The sequence below is a fragment of the Erigeron canadensis genome, chromosome 2 (genome assembly GCF_010389155.1).
Source record: "Erigeron canadensis isolate Cc75 chromosome 2, C_canadensis_v1, whole genome shotgun sequence".
Classification (NCBI taxonomy): Eukaryota; Viridiplantae; Streptophyta; class Magnoliopsida; order Asterales; family Asteraceae; genus Erigeron; species Erigeron canadensis.
In genome coordinates, this window is record NC_057762.1 from 42,619,869 (window position 1) to 42,639,567 (window position 19,699).

Consider the following 19,699-nt stretch of genomic DNA (forward strand, 5'->3'; position numbering starts at 1 on the left):
TTCTTTAATTATACTCAAACTTATATACTCGTATATATCATTCGATCTATTATTGTTATTAACGAATGTTAATCCAATCAATTTTGTCCTTATCCATCCTAGCTAGTCCAATTTCCACACTCGAATTTGATCATAAATCCAACATATATTAATAGCTGTTAAAACCAAAATTTAAATTTACAAAACCAGCGAATACGGCTAAATTAAAACAAAACATATGTTTCAATTAAGTATAAACCTCTGGATTCCACAAATTCTTTTAGCATTCGGTATGTGTTTTTGAGATGATTTCTAGTGTTTTGTTAATTAATACTGTTTTAATGAAATCTAAGACCGGTCCTTATAAGCACATCGTCGTGCGTCTAAGCCAAATCTGACGTACCAGACGCCACCGCCGCTATTAGCACGGGGTGCGTCTGGTGCCGGCATCTGAATTCAAACGCAAGTGAACGTGGGTGTGTGGGGCCCGAGTTGTGGTCATCAGCGAAAATATAAAAAAAACAATTTTTTTTTTTTTGAAAAGGTAAAATGAAAGAATATAATAATGGATGAATAGTGTTAGAATTGGGTTAGGCTCTCCCCAACGCAAGTTTTCTCACTTTTTCTGGGTCTTTTTCTGAGAAAAAGGTTCTAACTTTTTCTCAAGAGAAAACAATAGAAAGTAGAGAGAGAGAGAAAGTAAGTAGAGAGAGAGAGGCTAATGTGAGTATAAGATTGTTTTCTTTTTTTTTTGAGAGAAAAGGGTGAGAAAGAGGTATGGTTGGTAGTAGTATTTTCTGGAATATAAAATGAGAAAAGAGATGATGTGGTGCTGACGTGGCAGTGAGAAAGAGGTTATGGTTGGGTAAGGCCTTAGAAGTGGGGGTTATAAGGAGGGGTGTGTCTTGGTGTGTCTAGAAGAGAGAGAAACTAATGAATAGTGTTAGACGTGGATTAGACGTCGTTCCTTATAAGGAGGGACCTAATACTACTATATATTATGTTCTAAAAAGAAAACTGAAGCATCTGAAAAATAAATTAAAATACTTTAAAACCAAGTGTCTTCAATCTAACTTTCACCAAAATTTGAAGACTAGGTGATTCGTATTTTTAGTACAAGCAAAAAGTTAAAAGTTGGAATATAATTTGACTGTTCCAAGTCAAAGGTGATGGATGATCGATTCCTAATTAATAATGTACCAACAGGGGCAACAGATATATACATGTATAAAGTTTTATAATAAAGGGTTTTAATGCACTCACTTCCATTATCTGACTGGCCATCTACCATCCAGTTTGAACATTTTTAAGCAACATTTCTTGCCACCATCTCCCTATAATAAAACACCCAAATACTATAACAAACTAATTTCTCTCATTTCCAAAAACTTTCATACAATTAATCATAAATAAAATGTTGCAAGACCCAATAGGGATACCAATCCCGTCTTGTTTTTCATCTAGTAGTTCTAATGAAGATCAACCCACTGGTGTCACAAAATCTGGCCAGACACTTTTTATGTCTGTTTACAAGACCAAAATAGGCGGAAACAGTCGATACATAACCATAACATGGTTTAAACACATGTTACTTCATGGTTTATCGGTATCCGTCGATGGACATGACCCAAATGAGGCTGACTACACTTGTAAAGTGGAGCTAAAGCCATGGTGCTTTTGGAAAAAACAAGGGTCTAAAAGGTTTACAACGTCCGATAAGGCCAATTTCGACGTTTTTTGGGATTTAAAAGGTGCAAAGTTTCATGGTGAGACAGAACCGAGCTCAGAGTATTATGTGGCTGTGGTTTGTGATCAAGAAGTGGTGCTTTTACTTGGTGATTTGAAAAAAGATGCTTACAGAAAAACAGGTTGTAGGCCTTCTTTGAATGATCCTGTTTTAGTATCAAGAAAAGAACACGTTTTTGGTAAGAAAAAGTTTACCACAAGGTTAAAGTTTCATGAAAAGGGACATTTTCACGAGCTTTCAATCGAATGTAAAAATCGAAGCGACGTTGCTCCAGAAATGGAGATAAGAATAGATGGGCATTCGATGGTTCATGTCAAGCATCTACAATGGAAGTTTAGAGGCAATGAATGTATTCATTTTAAGAAAGTAAGAATTGAAGTTTATTGGGATGTTCATGACTGGCTTTTTAGTCCTGGTTTAAGACATGCATTGTTTATTTTTAAACTAAGTGTTCCTTCGAGTAGTAGCTCTCCGGCGATATCCACAGCATCGTCGCCATTGTCATCGCTAAGTTCGGGTTCGGTTGATGGGTTTGATCCAAGTGGACTACATGAACTTTGCCTCTTTTTATATGCTTGGAAGGTTGAGTAATAAGCTCATATTGTATGTCAAAATATTTGAGATGATATCTTAGCTACTTGTTGTATATGTAAACATACGTTTGAATTGAATTGACGAGGCTATTATTTGTTATATATACTTAATTTATGACTTTTATCTTGGACAATCAATTGAATATTTATGAGGTCGATGTAGTAATTTAAAATATCAAGCTTAGTTATAATGTTGGCATGTGGGAAGGGTGAGGGTAGTTATTAGGATATTTGTGTAGTAGGGAGGGCCAAGAAGAGAAAAAGTGATACTTTTTGAGCGTTTGGTTATCTATATTCTATGGAAATGGGATTCATCCCAGTTTTGCCTTTTGGACCACCAACTTTTACGAGGCGATTTAAACAATGTTAGCCCGTCCGTAATGAAAAATAAAAGGGCATATTCATCCCTAACACACCGAATATTTGCATCTATTTGGTGGTGACCGCAGCAAGGTGAGGAACATGTTAGCTTTATTGGGCTCAAGTTTCTTCTCTTGATATATGACAAAACTTCACAAATGAAGACATTGTAGTGTAATTTTGTGGGTTATAAACAATGATGCCACGAATTTTCTCCTTTATAATGAGGGAAATTTGGAACGGGCCAGAGCTGGAAAAAGGATATGTCTTTGATCGGCCCATTTGATACTAACTTCAGATATATTATAGTTCATCAGATAGCCCATCTTTAAAGCCCAAATGGGACCAGCAGAACTACACAAAATGCAAAGATGCAAAGCCCATTTGACCAGCTAGTCGGCATTCGGCAACACGAGCTGTAAAGATGAGCCAATAACATCCTCGTTTTCGTAAAAGTTGTCCATGTTTAACTTTGTGATTTATGAAGTTATTAGGAGAAGAACAAAAAGAAAAAAAAACCCAACAAAAAGAGACATAACAATAACAATATTGTATAGATTTCACTTATTAATTGCATATATAGCTTGAATAATCCGTATTATGATTATTTAAATTAATGTTTTTTTTTTCCATACATCCACCTTGATCAATCCTATGACGTCTTTTTGTGATATTAAATAAATGTTTGACATGGGAGGGTGTAATTCAACTTTGTTAGTACATAACGTACGACAATCTGTACTACATTTTGTATAAATGGGTATACAATATAACCCAAATAATTATAAATGTTATATTTCATTAAATATTATTATCCATACAGATTAGAACCTTGCGACCATTAAAACAAGTGGTTATATTTTTCGATGAAAGTCAACTTCGTGAGTCGAAAAGACCTTTTTACCAATACATTCACTTTCAGAGATGATATATGTAAATAGCGAAAATGATTACTAACATAAAATGCTCGATCACATATTCCCATAATGTATATGTTGTACGTGCTATATAGTTTTGCAATTTGTAATTATACAGACATGCGAATCTCATCATTTCCTAAATATAAGTATATATGATGATTATTAACGTGCATGCATTCGCGTATAGGTTAAAAATTGATACAATTTCGTTTTGTGTGTGATAATTCTTTATATATGACAACTTCTTCTATTGGGATTTATTGGATGAATATATCTATTTATCAGCGGCGGAACTTGAACATAATTACAGGAGGGGTCAAAATCTTTCTAAACTTGATACATATATATATATCTTAAATTTTTGAAGGGTAAATACATATAAATGTTGTTTTTCACCATAAAACATTAAATAATTGCTAATTATATCTTAAAATTCTGAAAAGATCAGAACCCCTTTTGATCCTATTGATCTTCCGCCAATGCTTGTTGCCTTGTACTAATAAAGATAATGTTTTCAATTTGTTTATTTACGTACACAATTGTGTAAGCAACTATAAATAGCCTTTTGGTCTAACATCTCAAATCAAAAATAGCAAAGAACTTAAAGTGAATTGTTGTTAAATTGACTTTTAGTTTCAAAAGTCCACCCTTCAATGGAGGTTCATCCAACTATTCTCCTTCTTCTTGTTTCTTGCTTTGTAACTGCTTCTTATGCTCATAATGTCCACCTCTCATCTCTTAACCAATCCCTCATTGTTACCACTTCGCCTAAAACAAACCAAGGTACGTAATTTTCTATCATTCTCGATCTCCGTTAATATTTAAAGTACATTTACCCTACAACACACCCGACATTTTTGAAAAAACAGGTATCGGGTCTGTTGTATGGCAACAAAATTTTTTTTAAATATAGTCAAGCTCAATTATTAGCTACGTACTTTTAAGAGCTAAAGTACACTAATTAAACAAATAATTAATGATGTACCCATAACAAATTAGTTGTATGTGTATATAATATATATTTTTGGTAGTTTTGAAGGCAGGGGAAGATAACATAACAATCACATGGACATACAACACAAACCTCACGGCTTCCATGCCAGACACCAACTACACCACGGTGGAAGCCAAACTATGCTACGCACCCGTGAGCCAAACTGGACATGATGATAGAAAAACCGACGACAACCTTGATATTGACAAGACTTGTCCGTTTGACATCACGGACGGACCCTACAAACGCTCAAATAACTCTTTCACATGGTCCATTCCAAAAGATATCCCGAAAGCCACCTATTTTGTTAGGGTTTATGCCGTAAAGGCAAATAAACATGAGATTGCGTATGGCCAGTCCACAGACACTCTTAAGACGACCAACTTGTTCCAGATCGATGGGGTGATTAGCAACCAAAAGGTGTCGGCCTCGTCATCAGTGGCTTGGAATTATTTCGTTTACTGCTATGCATTAATGCTTCTTATGATGCTTTTGGTGTAACTACTATACTTATTTGATCCAAATATCCTGATCGATCATGCATGTTGGCACGTACGTACCAAGTGAAGTTTGATTTATTGATTCGTAATGTTAATAATAATACGTACATTTATCGAAACTTCCACTTTCGATATATATATGTTGGTTACTGTTTACGTTTTTCTTCAATTTTTTTACATGTATATTTTGAGTGTCTAAAACGAGGTTTTCATCATCACACTTGCAATTGTTTGAATTGGCAATAACATTTCATTTCTCCATTTGGATCGATTTAATTGCTTTTGTGGATATTGTGTATAGTTGAAACCACTCAAATTAAAGTAAGATTTTCATTTCTGTACTATATATATATAGCTTTAATCTTTGTTATACAGTATATTATAGTTAAATTTTATTCTAAATTAAGATCTACCCATGATGTATATATGATAGCTAGCCTAGTGGTGAGGGACATGCAACATAAAAGTGAAAGTCAAGAGTATATATAAATCTCGATCACCTCATATATATATCCTTTTAATAGTGCTACATGATTTACCTTTGTTCATGTTAGACATATATAGAATTGGTCGGTAATACTAATAATAGGTCGGTTATCCAATCTTAGCCTAATAATCTTGAATGAATAAACCTATATATAAACAAAGGCAGATCGAGTGAAAGTGAATGTAAAATGTTCCAATTAAATACAAAGCAACAAACTAACTACGATTTCATTCAACTTATAGAACTTGCGACCCTAAATCCGCTTCTTTCAACACAAATGTATAACTCATCTGTCATCTTTTAGCGACTTGTTAAATTAAATTGCTAGTTAAAATGCATGCTTTACAGTTTACACAATAATTAGATTGTACTTGAGAGTTGAGACTAATTCTGAAAATGGATTTTCTCTATAGTGGGCCTGGATATTCTCATAAACGGCCTATCCAATTAGATTTTGGGCTAATCGTTTGTTTCTTGTTCTGTTGTTCACATAGACAAAATAAAACTAAAAAAAAATAATAATAAAAAATTATGCCACTTAGGTAATAGCGCAGTGGTGGATGCCACAGGGTGTGTTCAAAGTCGGATACCCGAAGTTCGGATATCTGGAATTTTGGATATATGTTAGGACATTGAAATTTACTATCCGAAATTTCGGATATCCGAACTATCCAAACTATCCGAATTTTAAGAAATATATATATTTTTCGGATATTTTCGGATAATTTCGGATAGTTTCGGATATTTTTAGATATTATAAAATGTTAAAATTTCTTTTGGAAAATAAGGTTTTCGGATATCCAAAATTTTCCTAAATCACTATCCGAATCCGAAATTTCAGATAAAATCGGATCGGGTTTTCGGATAACGGATTTGGATGCGGATAGTTTTGAATACCTTAGTGGATGGGATTCCCTTCTTAAATTTGCTGTGGGGTTAGCTTTGTTTTTGGAGTAAATAGTTAGGTTATAGGATAGTTTTTAAAAAATTAAATATATTATTTTATAATAATAAAATGGTTTAAAGTTTTTTGTTCAATTTGTTTCGGTCACATGCGAATATCAATCAATATATAAATATATTATAAGCATCCTAACAAGAAATTTAAAGATTTTAATACAAGAAAGAAACTTCTGAAAATTACGGTTCTGAAGACTTGAAACTGCAAGGGTGTTAACTTAATTTCAAATGTAGCATATAGCAAATCATATGTAAGGTTGGTATATGATGTTTTAACCAATCAATGATGCATTTTTTTAGATTAACCTAGATATAATGTTTTACAAGCCGGCTAATCTTAGTGACTACACGTTTTACGAATAGCCTAAGTCATTGTGCATTTGTGTGTGAACCCTTAAAATATTTTACCTACCTTACTCCCTAACATTAATGATTAAATTACATTATCAATCTTTAACCTTTTAAAATATCTTCATAAACTTCTTACATCAATTATCTACAATCCTCGACGTCTCATCTACCAGACTACCACCAACGGTCGCCCCCACCACCACATCGTCACCACAATGCGGCGGTCGTGCTAGTAAGACAACATTAATCAATCCATTTCTCTCTCATCTTTTCATTTTCTTTTGTGTAATAATCATATAAGCAATATAATAAATAGACATAAAAATAGGAGCTGCAATTTTTTTCCAATATAATTGTATTAATTCGTTAATTAAAAAGGTTTTAAAAAAAAGAGAAATATATATACATAACCTCATATATTGAGAACAAACTGGTATATTTGAAACCGAGATTACTTATCAAACTATTGCTCAATTGTTATATAAATGAGTTTGTGAACCAAGCATACACACTTGCCTGTTCATGACTCGGACGCAAACATGTGCATATTCGTTGTGTAATCGTATCCTTTAGAAAGACAATCGTAAAATAAGTATTCGGCCAAAACATATGAATTCATAATCGACAAGTTTTTAGACACGATATTCAACAGTATGATGTAGATGTAAGTATGTAGTGTTTAACTAATGACTTCTATGGGTTATTAAAAGATATGAATACATCGGTGCATCCTCACCATAGAAAATGAATGCATGTTACAATAAATAGAAGAAAAGCAAGGTTTGTTTTTACATTACAAATTCTTCCTTAAGGGTGTCCCTGTGGCATCTAGCTCAAGGGTATGAGTGTATGACTACTACCAAAGCCTTTACATTTAATGGGCACAAGCTCTTAGATAATTTAGTTAGAAGAGAAAAGAAAGGGGGTTTTGTAATCATCCTCTGCATATCAATTACGGAGTATTTTTAAATAAAAGAAGTAAAAAAGAAGAAGTATTAAGATATCAAGCTAAGCCGACCCAACCCGAGCTACGATTGTCCCTTTCAACAAAAACACGTATTGACTGTCAACCAAATTGCCCGATCCACCCATATTTCCACTCTAGGAGTCTAGGCAACAAGGCCAACTGGTCGAAGATGAGAAGCCAAAGTTGTGCCTTAGTCAACCATGGCGTTATTGGTGTGTCTTTCCCAACAAGGAAAAGTCCATACAACTGTGTGTGTATGCAAGACTCGTTTCATTTTTTCCTCTTACACTCTTTCAACCTTTTGGGGGCCAAACACAAAAGCCTGTGTACCTTTTTTGTTTGTGTATAAGCTAAGTCAACTTATCTATATTAACACCATAAACACGAACAATCTAATCCTTTGAACATGCTTAAGAGTTATTCCACCACAAATATAGGGTCAATTTCCATTATATTTATGCGAAGTGTATATTAAATATATATCATATTCCTAAGAAGACAGGTAGCTTATATTTGACTTTTTAATCAGATGGATACTTGAGGATAATAAAATATTGCTAGACAACTTGATGAATACAATACCTTGCATAACTGAGATCTATATATATCTGCTGAATATCCAAATCTTTATTCATCTTCTCATCATCCGATCATTGGGAGCAGCATAAGTAGAATACACTCGAAGACTCACGCTTTTAAAAGTCAACCATCATCATCATCATCATCATCATCAATGGAGATTCCCACCGGTTTCTTGGTTGTTTCTCTTCTGCTCTCTTGCTTTGCAGCGACTAGCTATTGTGTGACTTTCACCAGCCTTAAAGAGACTCTTTCAGTTACCACTACCACAAAAAACCAAGGTTTGAACATAGCTATTGATTATAATTTGAATATTAATTAGAAAAGATGTGTGGGTGCAGAAAGATTTTAACATTTTTATTGATTATATAATTGCATTGGATTTTTGCAGTTCTGAAAGCAGGGGATGAACAAATTACAGTCACATGGGGATTCAACAAGACCTACCCAGCTGGGACGGACTCGGACTACAAGACAGTAAAAGTCAAACTTTGCTTTGCCCCCATTAGCCAAAAGGACCGGAAATGGAGGAAAACAGTGGACCTTCTGAAAAAGGACAAGACCTGTTTACAAAAGATTACAGCTGAGCCATACCGTGCTTCAAACAACTCATTCACATGGACCATAGAGAAAGACGTACCAACTGGTACATATTTTGTGAGGGTCTATGCATTCAACGCTCTGGGAGAGGAGGTAGCCTATGGCCAAAGCACAAATGCTAAGAAAGCTACCAACTTGTTTGAGATTCAAGCAATCACAGGACGTAGTGTGTCTCTTGATATTGCATCTATCTGCTTTTCTGCTTTCTCCGTTGTCGCATTGGCTGGTTTCTTTTACATGGAGAAGAGGAGCGCAAAGTCATCTGCACAGAAATGAGACTGTCAAACAGGTGTAATTTGGTACTTAACGTTCTAATGCAGAAAGAAAAAGAATCGTAAGTTGTTTTTACTATAGTGGTGTGCTGCATAACTCATTACTGATCACTTACAGGTGACTATACGGGGATCATGATAAATAAAAAGATTATTGTAACAGATGATGAGTTATTCACGTTTTTTGTTTTCCTTCAAAAAGATAGAAAGAAGCTCTCTTCATTGTTTTAAACTCTGATGTCATATATTTGTTCTTTCCATATTACTCGCATCTTAATGTTGCTCGATATATGTGGTTGACAAAGTCGAATATAAGACTGAATATCATGTGAGCTGTGAGCATTTTATAATACCCAGATTGATCCAGCTGCTTATAAAAAACTGATCACCAACATCATGACAAAAGAATTTCAAATATCATCACGAGAAGCTCCTACGCATCTATGTAGATTAACAGAAAACCAAGAAATAAGACACATGCATACATGTATTGCAATGTGCAATCTCAATATATTAGGCTTTAGGCATAATTAAAGAGTTACAAGAAATTTTACCAAACCAGATATCAGTATGCAACTGTCATGTCAAAAACACTCAACACTAAAAAGCAAGTGATTTTAGGATGTATAGATGATTTAAAACTAATTCAATTCTAGACTAGTTGATAGATATCAGTGAATAGACTTATCAACCCAAATCTGTAAAGCTCAGTTTTTAATATGAGAATTCATTTACTCTACATAACTGTAGTTGGGAATTAATTAAAAACAGTTTTCTTGAATCAACTCAAGACATGACTAAGCAAATACATAATTAACACGTTATGCTTTAATGACAATGTAAGACTGTTGCTTCCTTGCAGGTTCTTGCTATTCTATCATAATTAATTCATGTCTTAATAAGTTAGGAACTAGCAAGCTTAAAAATAAGTAAACAGGTAGATTGAGAGGGATCCCTGTTTAGGCTACCCGGGGAAAGTGAACTTTTTGGCTCTGATGTACACAGTCTAACTGGCATTTCCGTGGCCATTTCCCAGACTTTTTCCCTGGCCATCTCAAAATGTTTACTTATTGAGGTTCAAATCCTAAGGCCTTCAGGACGCCTAACCATTAGGCCACTTTGGAGATTGTTTAATGAACTTAACATAGAAGCATCAACATTCATAGGCAAGGATAATTAAAATCAATCTTGAGCTAAGCATGAGGTTAGTTTGGATAAACTAATCTTTTACATATATACATTAAAAGTCAAACATAGTGTCATGACTCATGAGGCTCCCAAGAGTTGAATCAATATATGGAATGACGTACCTTTGATTTAGATGTGTAAGTTGATATGTTACATGATTAGATTAAAATAAAGATTGCATGCCGATGAGTCAATAGATTTATGAGGTAGATAGTTGACAATTAACTACAAAACAAATCCATATGCGTAACTGCATTAAAAAAAAAGGAGAACGCAACAAACCCATCACTTAAAGTTCTTACTTTTGATATACTACGATTTAATATAGTATGGGAGGTGACAATCAAATTTTTGTCGTAGCCATACACAAGAAGTACAAGTAGGTGAGTAAACTGTTTACAATTAGATAAATCATACCAATGTTGTGTATGGCTACATAAACTTATGGCAACATTTTCACCCATATTACACTTAACTAGAAACATAGCAGCACATGGTATAAAGCTAAAATGATTAATGTTAATACTGTCGTAGGCTGTCTTGATTCAGTAGCATGATTGCTATTAATATTGTTTTATGCCGTGCACAATGGACCCCCCCCCCCCCCCCCCCCCCCCCCCTCTTTCCTCCTCTCTCCCCGAAGCTTGGTGACATGGCAAATAAACCTGGGACTCAACATACAACACAATTTTGGTTCTCAAGCTACACAATTTTGGTTACTAAGCTGGGATGGGTGGCCCCAAGAAGTTGCAGCTTACAGAAGCTGAAATTGGGATCTCATTTGAAGAATTCCAAGTCCTAACCACTAAGACAACCAAAAGTGTACACTATTTTCTGATGGTCCATGGAAAAAAATTCTAAAAGATATATCTTTCACGAGCTACAGGCACTATATTATTAACAAAAAAAGTCATCATAGTACTTCCTAGGTATAAAAAGTTCATCATGTACGGATGTACCCATTTTTCTGTTTTTTTTCTATTCAGAAGGCAAAGCCTTTGGGAGAATTGAAACGGTAGTTAACCTTGATACTATCCTAGCATGGGGGTTATGTAGGTACCAATGCGGTATATGGGACCAGAGGGTTTCCATCAATCTACCCTTTTAGAAGGCAGCTCTAGCATAATAGATACCTTGATATCGGGACCTTTCCAGTGTATTATAAGTTAAATAGTGAACAGTCAGCACATGCCAAACAAGCTGATCCTTGGTATATGGTTAGGACTTAGGAGCCAATTCACCTGATTAAGAGGAACAGATAATATAAAATGCAACATCAATGTAATATAAGCTAAGTGCTATGTATTTGACTTTCTTTGTTATTTACTCAATTAGGTGTTCTTTTATGATGATTTAAAGTTGTTTATTTCTAACCTGGTTGAAGAATATCAATACTTTGCATCATCCAACTCTATATATCCGTTTCTTAAATTCCCGTTTCTCATCATCTGATCATTAGTACTAGCATAACTGATTTGCATTTTCATTTAGGTCCCACAGATTGAGGTTAAAAGTCAACCATGGGCAATGGAGGTTCCTGCTGATTTCCTGGTTGTTTCTATTCTGCTCTCATCAGTTACTAGCTATTATGTGACTTTCTCCTTCTTTAGGAAAACTCTTGTCGTTACTGCTACCACAATAGAGTGAAAGACCAATTTTAGACAATAACCCTGACATTAATCTTATGGAATTTTGATTGCATAAATCACAGAAATCGAGGAAGGTTTAAATTAATGTTTATTGTTATTGAATTCAATTTTGCAGTCCTAAAGGCAGGGGAAGAACAAACCACAATGGTGGGTAATTAGTAACACCTTCCTACTTGTGACAGACCAGGCTACAAGGCCTTTAAAAGTTCAAACGATGCTATATTGTTATGTACCCATAACTCAAAAAGACCTATCTTATAAGAAAACATTGGACATTTTAATCTAAATCCAAACAATCACAGATCGCCATGTATCACTTAATATAGCATCCATCTGCCTATATGCTTTATCTGTAGTCTCATTGACTAAGTTCTTTTACTTGGGAAAGAGGAACGCAAAGGCTTCCCAACAGAAATGAGATCATCAACAGAGTGAAAATTGATGATTTCTTACTCGCAACATATGTAAGACACTAAATACAACAAGAAGAAAAAAAGAATCTTATACTTGCTTTTGAAGTGATGTGCTACAGAACTTATCACTTACAATTGCTGCTGTGCTGGGTTGTGGAATATCAAAAAGATAACTTTAATAATCAAGTTCAATAGTTCACTAAGTTACAAAAATGTGTATTTTTCAACTAATAGCGTATTTCTACATGTTGTCCAGCGTATGTACTAAAGAAAGTGTGGTGCCTATCTACAAGGAGTTATGGAAGAGGGGAGACATGGCTAAGCAGATTCTGGTAAGTATATGGTATTCAAATCTGTAGAAGTCTTAATCATCTTCTTAACTAGTGACCTATACTAAACTTCAGAATTGGAACGATAATAACAATAATTAGAATCTACAAGCCTGATCAGCCTAATCTTTTACATATCTACATCAAAAAGCCCAACATAGAGTCTTGAAAGTCACAGCAGTTGAAATAATAAAATAAGAAAAAGTGATGTAATTTTGTTTTGCAGGAGTAAATTGATGTGTTAATTGATTAAAATAAATTGATATGGCAGATAGATAATGAATGTAAACTGGTGAGTCACTGAAGCACACCATATATAGTTGACAAAAGTATATGACTGACAGACAGAGTGACAACCCAACTAATTGACAAATAAATTAGGAATCAAATCCATCTACGTAACCACATTAAAAATATATACGAAAGCTGTACCCGATCAACTTCAACCAAATAATAACAGCATGAACATTCATATTGAAAAACCTGCTTCTAGAAGGAATTGATCAACACCAACGTAACAAAGAACATCAAATCTCATAAAAAAGAATGAAGCTACTACTATATTTCTCAGTCAAGATGCTAATTAGCGGTGACCATGAAATGAAAATGTCTGCTGCATTGTTCAAGCTCCTCTATCAACTTAAGTTCTTACTGTATTGCATATGCAGGGTTATTTAGGCACAGTTACTCGGGATGACACAAGTTACATGGCCTCGTCCTTTAGAGGTCCAGTACTCCAGTCCTGTACTGTTATAATTTGTCCGCTCCTCGTCCTTTAAAGCCTAGGGTGGTTGCTTTTTCAATTAGATTTAGCCTTTAATATAATAATAACACATGATATATCATTCTCGTTACTAATTTTATATACGACTTATTGTGTAACAATCTATTAAGACATCTATTTACATCATAGTACATATTGAAAATTGTATACAAGTATAGTAAATTAATTAAATTAAAATCGTAAAAAACTCAAGCAGCAAAAAATTAAAAAAAAATAAACAGTAGAAAAAATATTTCCAAAATCAATATCCCAGTCCTTAAAGCAAAAGAAACAAGAAACGACTCCCTTTTCTCAGGCAAGGCTCCATCCATCCGTTTCGCGACTAAAGAAATTAAAGGAACAAGCTACCTTTGGTTGATAAACCGAGCCCCCAAAAGAAGCATCTCCTGGACGCAATGGAACTCCTTCATTTTCTAATTTTTCTAGGCCCCAGTACTTAATTTCCCTGATTATCTTGTATGCAACTTTCTTCTTTGTACTTTCAGCAACTTGCAGGTTTCTTAATCAATAAAGCTAATTTTCAATGTTCAAAAAAAAAAAAAGTAGCAAAAACAGATGGTTTGTCATCAACGTTAGACCTGGTTTTTTTGGTCTGTACTCTTTAGCCAGTGCTTGAACATGGGCACCCCGTCACCGGATTAAATATTCCATGATTTGAAGAATGGTCCCAAATTGTATATGACGGGTGGGTGTATAACTAGGACGAAGATTTTTGGGACGGGTCCTAGAACCTTTGACCCATTAGTCCATCTCCAGATATACTAAAAGTTTATGCATAATTCAGAAATGCTAGATGGAAGAGTACATCGACTACAACATAACTCTAAGTTTACTTACTGCAACTCCTTTACCATGTTTCAAATGACTGGAAAAATGACACCTACGGCACTAGATTATAGTAATCAACATTTAATACTGTCAGAGGCTGTCTTGAATCAGTAACAGGTGTGCTATATCTCATGTGGAGTTATGGGTGCAAAGAAAAAACTGAAGAAAATATATATTTTGTACGCTAGAAGTATGTATATACAAAACAACCATCATAGTACTTCCTAAATTAAAATGTAAGGATGTACAACTGTTTTGAAGAATCAAAGTCTAAAATGTAAGGGGTCTCAATAGAAGGGTTTGCCAAGAATGTACTTCATACGTATTAATAATTGTGCTCTTTTTAACATGTATCAAATGCAATTTTCAATAGATAAAAGAATAATTGAGTTTTTTTAATAAATCTTAACATGTGCATTGGCTCTAGGAACTTTTCAGGGTATGAGGTATGACAACTTAATCTTGTCCTAGCACGTCCTTTAAGCATGGTTGAGGGTTATTTAACCTAATAGATAGGAGAAGCTAATAATTAACTGCCTTATTGAAAAGAATATGAGTATATTATAATGCAAGTGGCTTGTAGTTGACTTTCTAGTTGTACGGGCGTACGGCAATTTCAAATTAGTTCATTTTTATCCTAGTTGACAGATATCAGTACCTTGCATCATTGAGCCCTATATATAGCTACTCAATTTCCCATTTCTCGTCATCAAATTGCTCTTCGTTTAGCTCCCACACATTGAGATCAAAAAGCCAATCTATCATCAATGGAGGTTCCTACTGCTTTCCTGGTCATTTCTCTTCTGCTCACATGCTTTTCAGCCACTACCTATGGTGTGACCTTCTCTTCCCTGAAAAAGACTCTTGTTGTTACTACTACCACAAAAGACCAAGGTTTGATCACAACACTTGACTTAACTTTTTACACAACAAGAAAAGATGTGTGTATGCATAATAATTTAACCTTTTTTGTATAAAACTGCATTGGGTTTTTGCAGTTCTGAAAGCAGGGGATGAACAAATCACAGTGACATGGGAATTCAACAAGACCTACCCAGCAGGGACAGACTCGGACTACAAGACAGTAAAAGTCAAACTTTGCTATGCACCCATTAGCCAAAAGGACCGCTCTTGGAGGAAAACAGTGGACCTTTTGAAAAAAGACAAGACCTGTTTACAAAAGATTGCGGCTGAGCCATACCATGCTTCAAACAACTCATTTACATGGATCATAGAGAAAGACGTACCAACTGGTACATATTTTGTGAGGGTCTATGCATTCAACACTCAGGGAGAAGAGGTAGCCTATGGTCAAAGCACAAATGCTGAAAAATCTACCAACTTGTTCGAGGTTCAAGCAATCACAGGACGTCACGTGTCGCTTGATATTGCATCTATCTGCTTTTCTGCTTTCTCTATTGTCGCATTGGGTGGTTTCTTCTACATGGAGAAGAGGAATGGAAAGGCATCGGCACAGAAATGAGATTGTTAACAGTATGGGAACTAATGTTCTATTACTCGCTACTATTTAAATACAGAAAAAAGAATAAAAAAGAAACACCCTACTTTGGTTCTATAACTAAAGATGGTTGTTTGTTTTTTTTAGATAGAAAGGAAGGTGTGCTCTTTGTTTATGTCTGGTGAGTGGTGTTCAAAACTGAGAAGTGAAATTACAAAATGTTTTACTTTTAAATTCATATGAAGAAGTTGATCTAATACAAAGCTCACGGCATAAAGTCCATTTAACTGAGAAGCTTTTTAGTACATTAAATCAAAAGAATTCAACCTCTATATGAAAAAGATGATTTCCACAGGCTGATACAGCTTTAGAGGTTGAAAACCATTTTGCTGCTTGCCATCCGGTCAGTACCGATAAGTGATAACCTATCTTCATAAACATCTATATATCCAAATGCATCTGTGCCTGGAGGGCATTCCAAGGCGGCTTCTAGTACTCGGTGATGAACCCCATAAGAATCAACAGAGTGTCCACCTTTATGATCATGACCACCTAAGCATACCTTCACACAACTGTACCGGTGAATCAAATTCATAACTTCATCATAATTCCACAAAAGTGCTTCTTTGGAAGTAGCTCCAGGATCTAGAGGAACATGGCAGCATACAACAACTTTTTGATTGGACTTGGTTGCATCTTGGAGAGTGTCGTCCAACCATTTCAACTGCTCTTTCCCAACTCCACCATTGAACTTAAGGAACCTCCTCTCAAGACCAACTAATCCCTCTGGACTATTTTTCTCCTCATTTGGATTCTTCTCCGTGAGGAACATCAAGGCTTCAATCGTGTGAGGATGATCATGAGGCCAACCAATCGCACTAATATCATAACCATCAAGAACAACAAATCTATACTCGGGGATGGGACAAAAATCATAGTAAGCACGCGACTCACCACCAGGAATAGCCAACAAGGGAAGCAACTCACTACGAGGAAGATTATAAAGACAATGATTCCCAATCATATGATACACATTCCCATCAAACTTCTCAAACTCTTTAACAACTTTCTTGACAGCATTCAAAGATTGATCTTTAGGACAATACCCATCAACAATGTCCCCAAGATTCAACGAAAATCTGATATCTTTATGACCATTCCATGCTTCTATCGCCTTTTGCAACACGAGAATGCTGTTTCTGTAATACCGAGGAACACCAAGAAACGACCGACCGTCAGGGATGTCGGCATACTGAACATCAGTGATAACCCCAAATGAAAAAAGAGGCTGTTTTCCTTGTGATACTAATCCATTTGGGTACTCCATTCTTGAAAAATAAACAATTCTAAAAAAAATCAAGCACTACATCAAAATAAGCATATGGGTCTATACATATTCTTGATATTCATAAAATGTGATCAAAATTTAAGCTTTAAACTGGGTTTTAATCAATCAACTAACCAGTTTAAGTATATACATTGTAAATTTAATAACATGGCATATAAATAACAAGCATAAAGCTTTTATAAAACAAAAGATGATTTCTAAATGAAAGATTGGAGACGAAAGAAATAATTGCATAAAAGTATAGTACTATAATTAATTGAAAAACTTACAATAGAAGAGGGCCGAGTGAAATGGAATAGATACAGAATCGGATGGTGTGTATACTGTATAGACTACAATAATGATAAAAGGAAGATTACTTATTGGATAATTTTCGGGCCGACGTATTTGGCTTTTTGAAGCACCTTGGTTTCCCCAATTTGCAATCAAAGTAGTCTCCTGCTCACGAAATGGTGTAAAGGAAGATACTTTTTCAGTTTTATATCAATCAAACATTGTAATTTTTGAGTTTTCTGTATTGTTTAAGGGTGGAAAAAAAAATGGAGTATAAAAGGAAAAAGTGTAGTTTTCGTTTTAAAATTTTTCTCTTTATTTTTCAGGTGGGTGATTACAAAGAAAAATTTTCATTCCCCTCTTCTTTTTTTTTCCTTCCTTTTTTATCCACTATTTAAGTACTAAAGAAAATGAATGGAGAAAAAAAGTTTTCTTTTTCTTATACTTAGTATTTTGTTAATGAAAATAAATAGATGAATAGTAAAATACAAGTGTTTTGGAACCCAAAATTAACTCTTTTGACGGATTTAAAGTTTTTCATTTTTGTATACAACTAATTAAATTCTGTCGCGTTTCGCAACGGAACGAAATATTAAAATACAAACAGTATATTTAACACCATTAAAAGCTGTGTATTATTTTTTCACACATTCTGCATTTGAAGACACTTTGCACATTAAAATGAGACACTTATATGTCCATGAAAAAACTATTGTCGGCTTTTCATATAAAAAAAATAATCACACAATAAACACCAGTACATATCGAGGTGGTGACCACATATCAACATATTACTTGTTAAATAAGCTAATTAAACCATGAGACTTTAGTGGCGGGACCATAAGTTTTTCTAATTTAGTTAAAATGTAAGCTGCTATAAAAATTGCAATTCATGTTAGTGAAAATGTACCTTCACTTACATCGATTATACCTCTAAAACTTAGATTGTCTTATAACTAAAAAGGAAAGAAAAAAAAATGAAAATCCATCATTTGTAGCCTTTAGCTACAGTAATCCCTTCACAAACTAAAATTGTTTTTGTTATATATATAATTTGACATAGATCAAGTTAACTTATATAAGTAGCAACTTACAAAATTATGATGGAAGGGTGAGAAAAGGAAAAAAAAAAATTAAATGGCCAAAGTTAAAAAAAACCAAAATTTTGGTGGCAAAAGTTGAAATCTCTAAAAGTCTAATGTTCCTAACGGAACCTGAAATTTAATATGTATGACAGACAAAGTTTAATGGCACAAATCGAAAAGCAGAAAAGTTGCTTTAACAATTTGTGGTCGTCCATTTCGTCGAGATAAACAAGACGAAAGTTTGAAACTTCTTATTTTCCGACAAAAGATTCATATGAGGTGGCAGAATTCCAAAAGCAAAAAAATGTAGTTAATCGGACTTCAAATGTAATATATATTAATTACCAGTTTAATCCGAACCAATATTATATCATGAGGCTTATATTACTCATTCTTTCCACTATGCACAATAACAACAAACTCATAGTAATTTCTCAATAATCATTTTTCTTTTCACAAAATAACTCATTGTAATATGTGATTCCTTTCAATTATGCGTTAGAAATTTCTTAGTAATTTGTAATTAGATAGAAAAATCTATTTAATTCATATTGGATATGATTTAGGAAGGTTGAAAATTATTATTCCCTTTTCAAAAGGCTTTTTTTTAATAAATTAACCCATATACTTATACTTTTATGTATTTAATACCATTTATCTCTTAATTCTAAACTCATGAGTAATAATTACATTATCTTTTTTAACACCAATTACATATACCACTCGTTGTTGCTGTCGCCACCACCATCACACTGCCGCTCCCATACCATCGCAACGCACATGTATCCACCTAGTTATAATTTAAGATTTGACGTTTAAAAAAAAAAAACAAATATTATATCAGTGACCACCTTTTTTTTAAAACTCGAATATTTATCATAAAACTTAAGTCATTCACGAAAATATTCTAAAATATTTTTTTTAAATTTAAAATCATGGTGGGAACCCCAACTATAAGTCTATAAATACATTACCAATGACCATTAACACCATTGGTAATTCTTTTTAAATTTTAATTTGAAAGAAAGTAAAAA

The 19,699-nt window shown here is 34.1% G+C and overlaps 5 protein-coding genes and 1 long non-coding RNA gene across 7 annotated transcripts; 4 read left to right on the plus strand and 2 right to left on the minus strand.

Moving 5' to 3' along the window:
- The first annotated feature begins 1,393 nt into the window (after positions 1 to 1,393).
- Positions 1,394 to 2,317, plus strand: LOC122588303. The gene has a single exon (XM_043760417.1). The coding sequence runs from the start codon at positions 1,394 to 1,396 to the stop codon at positions 2,315 to 2,317; it is 924 nt and encodes a 307-aa protein (XP_043616352.1).
- Positions 2,318 to 4,252: 1,935 nt separating this feature from the next.
- On the plus strand, positions 4,253 to 5,094 carry LOC122588305 (high-affinity nitrate transporter 3.2-like). The gene is made up of 2 exons (XM_043760418.1): positions 4,253 to 4,382; positions 4,631 to 5,094. The coding sequence occupies exons 1-2, from the start codon at positions 4,253 to 4,255 to the stop codon at positions 5,092 to 5,094; spliced, it is 594 nt and encodes a 197-aa protein (XP_043616353.1).
- A 3,490-nt stretch (positions 5,095 to 8,584) lies between these two features.
- Positions 8,585 to 9,541, plus strand: LOC122587492 (high-affinity nitrate transporter 3.1-like). The gene is made up of 2 exons (XM_043759678.1): positions 8,585 to 8,718; positions 8,829 to 9,541. Exons 1-2 carry the CDS (start codon positions 8,592 to 8,594, stop codon positions 9,311 to 9,313), a joined length of 612 nt encoding a protein of 203 aa, XP_043615613.1. The 5' UTR covers positions 8,585 to 8,591; the 3' UTR covers positions 9,314 to 9,541.
- Positions 9,542 to 11,636: 2,095 nt separating this feature from the next.
- Positions 11,637 to 15,236, minus strand: LOC122590305. The gene is made up of 3 exons (XR_006322458.1): positions 15,159 to 15,236; positions 11,872 to 12,124; positions 11,637 to 11,738 (listed from the first exon to the last, which is right to left on the minus strand). It is a non-coding gene; the product is annotated as an uncharacterized LOC122590305 (long non-coding RNA).
- Positions 15,215 to 16,161, plus strand: LOC122590304 (high-affinity nitrate transporter 3.1-like). The gene is made up of 2 exons (XM_043762628.1): positions 15,215 to 15,394; positions 15,499 to 16,161. The coding sequence occupies exons 1-2, from the start codon at positions 15,268 to 15,270 to the stop codon at positions 15,981 to 15,983; spliced, it is 612 nt and encodes a 203-aa protein (XP_043618563.1). The 5' UTR covers positions 15,215 to 15,267; the 3' UTR covers positions 15,984 to 16,161.
- Positions 16,162 to 16,170: 9 nt separating this feature from the next.
- Positions 16,171 to 17,836, minus strand: LOC122590303 (manganese-dependent ADP-ribose/CDP-alcohol diphosphatase). 2 transcript variants are annotated; one of them, XM_043762627.1, is made up of 2 exons: positions 17,577 to 17,836; positions 16,171 to 17,287 (listed from the first exon to the last, which is right to left on the minus strand). In XM_043762627.1, exon 2 carries the CDS (start codon positions 17,284 to 17,286, stop codon positions 16,327 to 16,329), a length of 960 nt encoding a protein of 319 aa, XP_043618562.1. In that variant the 5' UTR covers position 17,287; positions 17,577 to 17,836; the 3' UTR covers positions 16,171 to 16,326. The 2 variants fall into 2 exon arrangements, with proteins under 2 accessions (XP_043618562.1, XP_043618561.1); XM_043762626.1 differs by having other exon boundaries at positions 16,171 to 17,305.
- Between the last annotated feature and the right edge of the window lie 1,863 nt (positions 17,837 to 19,699).